This window comes from Lygodium microphyllum, chromosome 4 (genome assembly GCF_053477565.2).
Source record: "Lygodium microphyllum isolate KBCC chromosome 4, Lygodium_microphyllum_v1.1.10, whole genome shotgun sequence".
NCBI lineage: Eukaryota > Viridiplantae > Streptophyta > Polypodiopsida > Schizaeales > Lygodiaceae > Lygodium > Lygodium microphyllum.
The window spans coordinates 30,754,131-30,766,327 of NC_141138.1; the positions used below are offsets into that span (position 1 = coordinate 30,754,131).

The window sequence follows — 12,197 nt, forward strand, 5'->3', positions numbered from 1 at the left end:
TTTGGTTTCTCAACACCCCCTCTTAGGCCTAAAAAGGAGCGAAAAAAAGAAGTGCGAGAGAGAAGATCAACTAGGGGAGCCTAGTGTTCCAATTGTAAAGTAACTTGTAGTGAATAACAGTAGACAGGATGAGTTGATAGACTTAACCTTGGGAGAGAAGCCACAAGCTCCATTACTCTTGTTGGAAGGTATTTGCACGTCTTCCAAAGGTGGCCTCTTGAACCTAAGTAGAAGAGGGAGTGGAGGGAGAGGTTTCACACAGAATCTCCTCAATGCCCGCATTGGAGTTGATGTCCACGGAGTAAGACAAGGGAGGTAAGGGAATAGGTAGCTCCTATAGAGCCATAGATGGGCAACATCCATTGTCTCTCAATGGAGGGGACTGTGGAGCCTAAGGAGAGGAAGGAGTTGAGCAACCATTGTCTCTCGAAGGAGCGGATTGACGAGAAGACAGTATCCAACAATCATAGTCTCTCGATGGAGTGGAGTGTAGAATCATAGGCCGTGGCCATGGAGTCCATTGGACTTGGAAATAGGTGGGGGGGGGAAACCTACGCAATGCATTGCAACAGTCTCCAAGAGATCGTGGTGCTTGATGATCCGCTTTCTTGCAATGACTTAGTGCAGATTGGATACGTCTTATGGCCTTGGGCGTAATACTCTGACAGTCAATGCAAAATGATCTTCGTGGTGTTGTGATGTTGCACGTCCACCACTGCAAATCTGAAGGCGGAGTTTTCTACTATGAATTTGAAAACATTAGTCAGTGTCATTAGGAATTTATTTTCCGTTGTGTGTGTATCTTTTGTGTTTGCATTTGCATGACGCACAAGCACCTGTAGTTAGGCTAGGCACAATTTCTTCAATGCATTCATAATTTTTTTTGTGGAAGCATCGCTTGATTCATTGCATAACATGGATTCTAAATTGCAAATTGCATAAGTGATTGGGCACGAAGTTCTTTTCCAAAGCATGTTCTTGATAGGGCACAATGCATGGAAAATCGGTTCACATGAGGACTTCAGGAAAATATTGTAATTCGGATGTTACCAGTGCAAATGATATGACTCTTCAAAAGCAAAATTGGATTAATATTTAGTAGTCCATGAAAGCTAAAAGTTATCTACTCATATCATGGATATTTAAGCGGAGAATTGCTACATCTGACACCTGCATTCTTTGTGGAGATAGTGAAGACTTAACGACTGTTCTTCTATCTTTTACATATCGTGGCATTATCTTCTTGGCAAGGTTTTTCATGGGCTTGAGATAGCCATGTAAATTGGAGTTACCCCCTACAATTTAGGAAGACAAAACAAAAGCTAACATAAACAATGGCTCCGTCTCTCACTACTCCTGCAAGAACTTTACATAATCAAGACTCTTTGTACTTCCTTAATCATGAAGGAATTCATCATTTTTTTTCTATCCATGGTAGTGTCAAGCGATAAAGGTGACCGAGGAAAGTGAAAGGTTTTTGCTCAGTTGGTTGCAGCATTTTGGCTCCTCCCTTTCACAACATACGTATCGTTGGAGATGATTTACATAAGTTAATGAAAAGAAAGATCCTCGAGCGAATCGGTGGCATTTTCACACTATCCATCTCCGAGCACTACCACTCCTATTGCAACAACCAAGAATGCCTTCACGGATAAGATACGTTTTAATGGGTCAAATTTCACCACTTGGTCTAATTTCATACAACAAGTGCTTGAGTCTCAAGGCCTTTGGGACCTCGTCATTGGTCTAGAGCCTATGTCGGATCCTATACTAGCTCACCCTAATTGCATCCGTCAATGGAGAGTCCGTAATGCCACAGCCAATGTTGAGCTGATGCAAGGATTGCTTCCTGAGTTTCACTCTCAGTTGCAGCACTTCCCGCTCACATCAGAGCGTTGGAGTCACCTTCTTGACCGCTATGCGACTCGTGATCATACTCGGTGCATCAATCTCGACTTTGAGCTTCAAGAGTTCTCTATTAAGAAAGGGAATGATTTGAAAGTCAAGCTAGCTGAATATAGGCGGTTACTGTCAAGATTGTGGGAGAGAAGGAAGGAGTCTCACTTGTAGCTTTCTTGCTTGCACAATGGGGGAATACACACAAGGGTGGAGGCTGAAAACAGTTTTTCTCTTCTTAGTTGTGTAAGCCAAAAGAACTCAAGTACAAAGAAATAGAAGAACCCTCTATATGGGTCTCAAACCAAACTCAACTAACTAAGGTGGCATACTAACTGAGCCATGAACTAGAATAGATAAGGATAGCTATCATGTAGCTATTATTCATGGGCGGTATACCAACCGCATCTGCAACTGACAAGTCGGTGACATAAATGCACAACGGTCACCCTGGCGTATCACGAGTGGAGCTCGATATCTCAATACTCCCTCTCGAGCTCAATCCCAATTCCTGCACACCAAGCAGGTCTCTGAACTTGCGCAGCTTCTCTGCACCCAATGCCTTCGTGAATATGTCAGCTACCTGATCCTCTGTGCTGATATAAACTAGATCAATAAGACCTAGTAAAACCCTCTCTCGCACATAGTGATAATGCACCTCAATGTGCTTTGTTCTAGCATGATAGACTGGGTTATTTGCCAAGTGTATACTACTCATGTTGTCACAATAAATGACAACTGGCCCATCTGTAGGCTCATGCATATCATAAAGTAGCTTATGCAACCAAGCTATCTCACATGCAGCCATTGCTGCACCCCTGTACTCGGCCTCTGTGCTCGACAAGGCAACTGTAGGCTGTTTCTTGCTGCTCCAAGTGACTGCAGCACTCCCAAAAGAGAACACATATCCACTGGTAGATCGTCTATCAGAAATGCTACCAGCCCAATCAGCATCAGTGTATCCATGCAACTGTATCTGAACCCCAGTCTCATAAAATAGTCCATACTGCAATGTGGACTTTACATACCTGAGTATGCGTCTAGCCGCATCCAAATGTGATTTCCTTGGAGCCTGCATAAACTGACTTACCAATCCAACAGCATAGCTCAAATCTGGCCTGGTAATAGTCATATAAATCAAACTTCCTACTATGCGTCTGTACATAGTAGGGTCTTCCAGAAGCTCACCTGCATCTGCGCTCAGCTTCACATTCTGCTCCAAAGGAACTGAAATAGGCTTACAGCCTGTCATTCCATATTTGGACAGCATGTCCAATCCATATTGCCTCTGCAAGAGCTGTATCCCACTTGGTGATCTAATCACCTCAATGACCAAGAAATAACGCAGCTCTCCCAAATCCTTCATCTCAAACTTCTGCTTCAATAGCATTTTCACATGAAGGATATCTTCATCACTATTACTTGTCATAATCAAATCATCAACATAAATGACAAGTAGCATAATACCTTTCTCTGTTTTTTTCACATCAAGTGAGAAATCTGCCTTGAAAATCTGAAAGCCAATAGTGACAAGATACTGTCCTATCTTGTCAGACCATGCTCTAGGTGCTTGCTTCAAGCCATACAAAGCTTTCTTCAACCTGCAAACAAACTCAGGATGAACATCATGCACATAACCTGGTGGCTGCTCCATATAGACCTCTTCTTGCAAATCACCATGCAAGAAGGCATTCTTTACATCCATCTGATGCAAAGACCATCCCTTTGACGCAGCCATAGCAATGACTGCTCTTACGATTGCCATCCTTGCAACCGGACTGAATGTTTCTTCATAGTCAATGCCATATGTTTGTGCATACCCCTTAACTACTAATCTTGCCTTGTATCTGTTCACAGAATCATCAGCATTGTGCTTCATCTTATAAACCCACTTACAGCCAATTGCATTCTTACCTTTAGGCAAAGGTACCATTCCCATGTAGTATTTGCTTCCAAGGCATCCATTTCTTCATCCATGGCTTTCTCCCATTTTTCCTTTCCCATGGCTTGCTCAAAAGAAGTGGGTTCTGGTTCCTGTATCACCTTGACCATATATGCATAGTGAATGGCTGTAAATCCATCATATTTCAGCCTATCCACAGGATACCTAGCTCTCGTAGACCTGCGCAAAGTAGGTTCACTCCCAGGTGCTCTCAAAACATCCCTGGTCTTCCTTACTCCAGGTGTAACAATAGAAGGAATACCCAACTCATCATCAATGCTCTGTTCTGAGCCACTGGATTCACCATCCACATAAGAGTGACCTGCATTCACATCAAACATGGGCTGATCAACCTTCTCTTTTCCTTTTCGTGATACCTGCATACCACTATCTGCATTGCTTTGAGAAGATTCTCCTGATCTCAATCTACCTGTCCATGGCGAAGAATGTGAACCACTGCTAGAGAACACTCGAGATCGACTAATATTTTGTGACTGTTGCTGTGAATTCTGTGCAGCATTACCATTTTGTGCATCTACATCATCAATCACATTTACTGGTTTATACCAGCTACTCATCTCATCAAAAACAACATCTCTGCTCACTGTAAACTTACGAGTAGAAGGGTTATAGCATCTATACCCTTTTTGCTGCAGAGAGTAACCAATAAAGATGCACTTCTCAGCTTTGGGATCCAACTTGGATCTCAACTCATTTGGCACATGTACATAGGCAATGCAACAAAAAAAATTCAAATGAGAAATACCTGGTTTCCTACCAGTATACCTCTCCTCTGGAGTCATTCCATGTATTGCTGCAGTGGGAGTCCTGTTCATTATGTAGACTGCTGTAGCAACTGCTTCAGCCCAATAAAAATCTGGCAGGTCTTTTTCATTGAGCATGGCACGAGACACCTCTCCAATATGTCTGTTTTTTCTTTCTGCAATTTCATTTTGTTGTGGAGTATGACTGCATGAATATTGCTGCTTTATGCCATGCTCCTGCAAGAACCTTGCAAACTCATTTGAGAGATACTCTCCCCCTCCATTTGACCTTAGGCATTTTATCTGCAGACCTGTTTCTTTTTCAGCCATAGCTTTAAGAGTTTTGAAATGCCCAAGAACTTCACTTTTCTTTTTCATAAAATACACCCAAACTTTTTTGCTGTAGTCATCAATAAAAGTGACAAAATAATGACAGCCTCCAAGAGACGCAGCTTTAGTAGTCCACACATCAGAGTGGATTAATTCCAATGGCTTCTTACTCTCTTGAACATGTCTAGGAAATGGTTTCCTTGCCTGTTTTCCAAACTGACAGGCTTCACATACCTTATGCATTTCTGCAACCTTGAATTTAGGCAATCCTGCAAGAATATTTTGGGTCTGCATTGATTTAAGTCGCTGTACATTAACATGACCAATACGTTTATGCCAAATATCAATATTTGCAACTACACCGGTCCCATGTGCAAACATTGCTGCACTCAATTCAGACATGTCTGCATCCAATGTAAACATTTTGCCCTTCTTCTTTCCTTTTGCTATCAAGCGACCTTTATTTTTCATATCCTCAACAAAGCATCCATGAGGATTAAATCTGACCTGTAAGCCCTGTTCAACCATTTGACCAACAGAAACTAGATTCTTGGTGATATTCGGGACATGAAATACATCGGACAGGTATTTCTTTTTCCCATCCTGCATAGACAAAGGAATTTTTCCAATCTGCACAATAGGATGTGCAGTATCATCACCAGTCTCCACAAATCTTGGTTTTTCCATTTTCCTTGCATCCTCCATCCATTCTGCATGACCTGTCATGTGGTTTGATGCACCTGAGTCAACATACCATACATCATTGCTTTCTTCTGCACTTGTCACAGAATTGTTTATGTACTGGACCATAAATAAATGCTCATTTTTTGTCATCACCCTGTCTACTAGAAGATGTATAATTTCCTTGTTGCAGTTTTCCTTTCATGATGTCATTCTGCTTTTTATTGCAGTCTTTAGCCATATGACCCATTTTACCACAGTAGTAGCATTCAACATTACTGTTTGCATTTTGGCCTCTTTGTCATCTACCACGACCTCTTTGGCTCCCCCTGCCTCTAGAGTTACCACGTCCTCCTCCATAGGACTGGTTTTCTTGAGTTTGCTGCATATTCTGATTTCTACCACGGCCTCCAAATCGGCCTCCTCTACCTCTGCCTCTACCTCTTCCAGCATTTGAGTAGAAGAGAGTTTCTTTTGAAGTTCCTCCTGAAGAAGATGCACCACCATTTCTCTGCTCCTCAGAAATTAGAAGAGCAATCAACTCCTCAAAATCAGGAAATCTTTCACGAACTGAAATGGATGTCCGAAACTGTGCATAATCCTTTCCTAGACCATTCAAGGTCACAGAAACTAAATCATCATCTTCCACTGGCGACCCAATGGAAGCAAGTGCATCTGCAATCTTCTTCACCTTCATGTGGTAGTCATTGATGCTCATATTTTCTCTTTGCACATTGTGCAACTCTTGCTTGAGCTGCATTTTCTTGGCTTGCGTATTTGTGCTATACATCTTTGACAGAGTATCCCATGCCTCCTTTGGCGTACTTGCATCCTGAATATGCACAATCATAGTTTGAAATGCTGATAGACAGCCAGTACATAACTTTCCTGGCTCTCTCATGCCATGCTTTGAATGCCTGCATTTGCTGTTGATTGGGAACATCAGGAAGAACTGATTCTTCTTCATTTCCTGCAACAAATTTCCAATATCATTTTCCCATAAGGAAATTCGTCATTCTAAACTTCCATGCTTGGAAGTTGTTCTTGTCAAGCTTTTTAGTTACAATCTGTGAAAGAGAATCAGACGCCATTACAGAACACTGCGAAAAATTCTGTCACTGCAAAAACTTAGCTTCACCCTCATAAGGGCAAATCTGCAAAACTGGCGAAAGTGGTATTTGACCACACAGTCACTTCCTAGTGACGATTTTGCATAAACAGGAACCAAGGATGATTCTGAAACTCCCAATGTCTTTGCGCACAAGCATACGATGCAATTTCTACAGTAACTTTTCACCGACCTGTAGAACAGTGGCTGAACAGCATAAAACTGAGCCTTTTCCTGAGTGCGTGCAGAAAACTTCCGCCTCCAAAACAAGCCCCGAAATGGCCTCAAATAAAAAAAACAGGGTCGCCAAGAGCTAAAGCTCTTTCCCGCAGCATATACTGCCCTCTTGCTTCACCGCGAAGGGCGCCTCAACCTGAGACAATGCACTCTTGCAATTTTCGGCTGTGCTACCTGCAGAGATCTGCTCCCAAAACAGAAAATGAAAGCAACACTGCTCCTCTTACCAGACCACCGCGAGCTTGGCTTGCTTTCTTGAGCTCCTTACCACGAACAAGGCTCTGATACCATGCCAAGATTGTGGGAGAGAAGGAAGGAGTCTCACTTGTAGCTTTCTTGCTTGCACAATGGGGGAATACACACAAGGGTAGAGGCTGAAAATAATTTTTCTCTTCTTAGTTATGTAAGCCAAAAGAACTCAAGTACAAAGAAATAGAAGAACCCTATATATGGGTCTCAAACCAAACTCAACTAACTAAGGTGGCATACTAACTGAGCCACGAACTAGAATAGATAAGGATAGCTATCATGTAGCTATTATTCATGGGCGGTGTATCAACCGCATCTGCAACTGACACGTCGGTGACATAAATGCACAACGGTCACCCTGGCGTATCACGAGTGGAGCTCGATATCTCAACAGTTACTTGCCGAGTTCGCTACTACTGGCTCTGCAAAGTCAGATGACGATCAGATGACATTCTTCTTGAATAAGTTGCATGACAAGTACTTCAATTTCGTTCAACATATCATCTCTCAACCTAGATTGCCAACCTTCTACGAGTTTGAGTGCCAATTCTTGCATTATGCAAGGCTGTATGATCAAGTCCACAAAAAATCCTCATCACAGCCTTATTCAGAGTAGAGGGGGTTGGTTGCCTCTTCTTCGGGAGGGACAACCACTAGTGGCAAAAACTCGCTAGATATGAAGGCAAGCCAATTAAAGGGTGACTTTCTTGCTCAAATGGAACCAAAGAATCTAGATCTATCTGGCACCAACTCCCTAAGAAAAACCAGTTTTGTACACATTGCCAGAGAGCAGGCCATGTGAAAGAGGAGTATCGCTCCAAGACCCAAGGTCTTTCACCTAAAAAGCCTCAACAGACCGCTGCGATTGCACAGTCTAGTGGAGCTATGCCCTTCGCTCCTGCTGCATCTGCTCCTTCAGCACCCGTTGTTGTTGTTGGGCATGTGGCTCGAGTACAGCCTCAGCGGCCCATCTCTTTCACTACCCCTGAGGGATTGATTGATTGGTCTGCAGGTTCCGATCCCGTTGCACTTCATGCATCCATCTCATCTTCCTCTCTACCTCGGTTGGCGTTTCCTTGGCAGAGCCCTACTACTGGACATACGCGATGGTAGCCACCTTCTTCGGCTCGCATGCGTCTAGGTTCTTTCAAATATCCTAGGTCAGTCTAGCATTCATTTTTCGCACTCTTAAAGTCGGACCCATAGAATTCATTATCCTTAGTTTTTCCATTTTTTTGTCTTCCGCTGTATTTTCTCACACACATACGCATTCATTGCATTTATTTTGAGTTAGATTTTCTTTCTGTTTTGTTTTGCTTTGAAGCATCTCACCACTAACCTCTGTGTTTGCAGATTCTCATCTCTTTTGCAGGGTTTTGTCTTTTAGTGTAGGGCTAACTTGCAGATTGCTTTGGTTCTCCCTGGGCTAGAGACGTAGGGATGCGCACTGTTCCTTTTATGGTTTCATCATTCTAGGAGTGCTTGCTCTTCTTCCAACATGGCGGTTTTCCCTCCCGAGACCCGAGACGGATCATGCAGCATCTCTCTCGATGCTACCATAGCGGTGACTTCTACCTTGCTCTTCTAGCGGGGTGCTTCATCCGCTTCATCCACTTCGTCTTCTTTCATTCCTTATGGTTCTCGGCACCATATGAAGATCGACATTAGACTCCTATTCCTTCTTTGGCATCTACATCCAGGTTGAGAGGGGATTCCTACCCTTCTTGGTATTCTACAAGCTTAGCACTTTGTCTTCGCATCGGCTTCTTTCCCCCTGTTGTACCTTACTCTTTGCATTCCATGATGATTACATTATCCTTGTACTAGGGCGCTTGGGCAAGTAAACAATTTTTCCACGAGGGACGCTGTCCAAGTGGCACCTGCTATATGAGCATTCTTCAGTATGTAGCACACTTTGCATCTCATTGTGCAAAGCACCACTTACGTAGATCCTAAGCTGTTTCCACCGGCGGCTGTTGTTACCACACCACCATTCTTCTTCATCACATGGATACCTCATCATCTATTTTTCCTCATCATCGACACCCTGAGTGGATGGGTTAGCTTGTACTGTTTTGTAATGTGTTGGGTGTACCCTCCCTACTTCCGTCTTCTGGGTCACTTTTACTCAATCAATCGTATCCCATCAAATTTACTTCACTTATTAAGAAATAGTAAAAAAATAAAAAATTTCCATGTAGTTCCATCCGCCTTTGTAGGGCTTGGTAGGCCACTGGGCAACCGACGTGCACCCTTTGTCCGATGCCATGTCCTCTTTAAAGTGACTACTTGCATTCCCTTGGTAAGATAACCATTGCCTATGTAGTCTTAGTAGGCCATTGGGCAGCCGACGTACACCCTTTGTCCGATGCCTTGGCTGCTTTGGGGTGGGACGCCTTGGGGTACATAGACATCACAATGGCTGGCCTAACCTTTCAGCTTAGTTTTGGACCTGAGAGGGGATGTTGAGCTAAAATATACATTACTTGCTAATTAGCCTCTTAAACAGCCCCAAAACACACTAAAAATGCTCTTTTAGAGTAAAACCCTAAAATGGGAAGCGGTTCGAGAGAGTTCAATGGAAACCCTAAAACGGGAAGTGGTTCGAGAGAGTTTAGTGGAAACCCTAATTTTTGAGGCGCCCTTCCACATCTATAAATAGACAAGCTGCCCCCATTCAGCCATTATCTTTGTTTGTAGGTTACACCAGCCCACACACCCTCTGCTGCTGTTGGCGCACAATTTCCAGCCTGCAGCCCGCCTCCATCTGCTGTCCAGCCATCATCGACTGCAGCCACATTATCTTCAGCCTGTCCATTGCTGTAGGTGACAGCTCTCAGTTGCTAGCGACTGCTCTAGACTGTCTCAGACTGTTGTTCAGCCTGCTGTCCATCCTTTTTAATTTTGATCATGTGCATTTGGTCTGAATTTTGGAAGTATGCTCAAGTTGAGAGGTAGGCACTGCATTTCTCAACCATAAATGCTTTCTGACAACTGAAACATAGTAACAGCACTGCTACTCAAGTATCTTGTGTGCATGTTTCTCGATTTGGGCTTTGCCTCAAACTTGCACAGCACCTCTGTCTTTGAGTTTTTTAGCCAATGTGTTGAATTCATACTTCCGTAAATTTGATCTGGTCAGAAATACCAAACCAACTGTCATCTGCTTATAGCCAAGTGTGATGATCTCAAGTGCTAATATTTCTTGCTAGAGGAAGCAAGATGATCACTTTCAGCAAATGAGGTAACCATGCTTTGTTATTGTATTACAGTTCCCTATTCAAAGGTTTGATCAATGGGAGTTCAACGACTTCCAAATTTCATTTCCTCCTTATTGAGATACATAAAGGAAGCAGTCATGTGTTTAGCTTTTATTCTGTCAAAACATGTTAGTTAGGATGTATGTAGATAACCTGAAAGTCTCTGCACTAACAGTTCAGACTGGATCATACACCAAAATAGCAATACCAATTCATATGTTATGTCAAAATCTTGCATGGAACAATGCATCTGGATGGCCTTGGATACATTCTCTAGTGCTTCGTGAAACAGATGTATGAAAAACAGATAAATGAATCATTCCCCTTAACTATTTACCTGGCCCGGAATCTGCCAATTCGAGTTCAAAGAATAATGTATGTTTCTCTAGCAACTTTATCACTTGTTTCTAATCCAATTAGTGTACAAAGTATGAAGGTAAAAAAGCTACTAATGTTTATAGATTCAGCCTGAGGCTGTTCTGAATCATTCTTGTAATGAACTCTCATGCCTTTTCACATTTATTGTACGAAAATATGTGGAAACAACTATGGCCAAATCACTTTGCACAAACAGTTGAGACTAGTATACATGCATGGCAACAGATATTGAGACTCTGCGGTTTGTCTTCCTAAGGTGACTTAAATTTTAAACTTAGAAAAAATTTAACCATTTTGTTTCTTGCTGCAGAAGAGCAAGACCAATGAGAAGAATATGGTGAGCCAGTCATTGAGAGAGATGGCAATGCAAAAGTTGCGGAAAGCAGTAGAGCAAGCACTTCAGCGCACCCAGGCAAGCAAGTAAGGGGCTTCCTTGAAGTGATCATTCCGGCAAGTTCTCTAGAAATCCATGCAGTCAGAATATATGCACTTATGTCTCTGGTGTGGTTGCACAGTTTTGATGACAAAGCAATTGTTGTAGCATTGGAGGAAGAATGCTTTAAGAAGTACGGAAAATCTGGGAGATCATTCTACAACTCTCAAGTCGCAAGTACTTTGAGATGGCTATCTTCCTGTACTTTGTCTGAACTTGAAGCGCGAGCTCCAAAAGAAACTGTAAAGGAGCCTCAAGATTCGAAGAATATGAATACTGGCATTGTCCCAAACACTGAGCCACAAGTCAACATCAATGGGCCGGGAAAGAAAAGACTCATTGATAATTCTCCTGAAAAATCATCTCATTCAGTCAAAGTGGAGGGGGCAAATGATATCTTTGTAGGTAAAACAAGTGCTGCAGATGCAGAAAGACAATCTCTTCCTTCCATACCCTCCTTTTCTGCATTTATGAGCAAAAAATTGAAGTCAGATAAATAAATCATTGCATAAAGAATTTTATTTGTTAAAACTCGTGAATAGTACATGAATTTGTCATACGTTTTCTACTACCTTGTCTAACTGCTCAATTTAAAATATCAGCTTATGCTGAGTTTAAAAGTCAAAAGTTGTTTTGATGAACTCTCATACATTTTAATGACATTTAGGAAGCCAATGAAACTGCAAACTGTAGTGAAGTCTATGATGTGTGCTATCTCCCACCCACTCCACTCTGTGCATGCATGTGTGTTTTTGATGAGAGCACCTTACTTTAATCAGTGCTTAAGGGTTTGGACATCTAAAACAAATCTCTGCAATCAGGTTTATGATCAGAAAGCAGATTGGAAGTTTTATGGGGAATTTTACAGTTTGTGTTGTGGTTATTGCCTTGTGGGACCTACTCTTTGCCTGTAATTTGC

The 12,197-nt window shown here is 42.4% G+C and overlaps 1 protein-coding gene across 1 annotated transcript in view; it reads left to right on the plus strand.

Moving 5' to 3' along the window:
- RECQL3 (DEAD/DEAH box RNA helicase family protein) overlaps positions 1-11,947 on the plus strand; it is a 74,886-nt gene extending 62,939 nt beyond the window's left edge. Inside the window, exons 18-19 of the mRNA XM_087675836.1 lie at positions 11,156-11,265; positions 11,361-11,947. Of these exons, the coding sequence (XP_087531962.1) occupies positions 11,156-11,265; positions 11,361-11,778 (528 nt within the window). The 3' untranslated portion in view covers positions 11,779-11,947. The remainder of the gene's footprint in view (positions 1-11,155; positions 11,266-11,360) is intronic.
- The last annotated feature ends 250 nt before the right edge of the window (positions 11,948-12,197 follow it).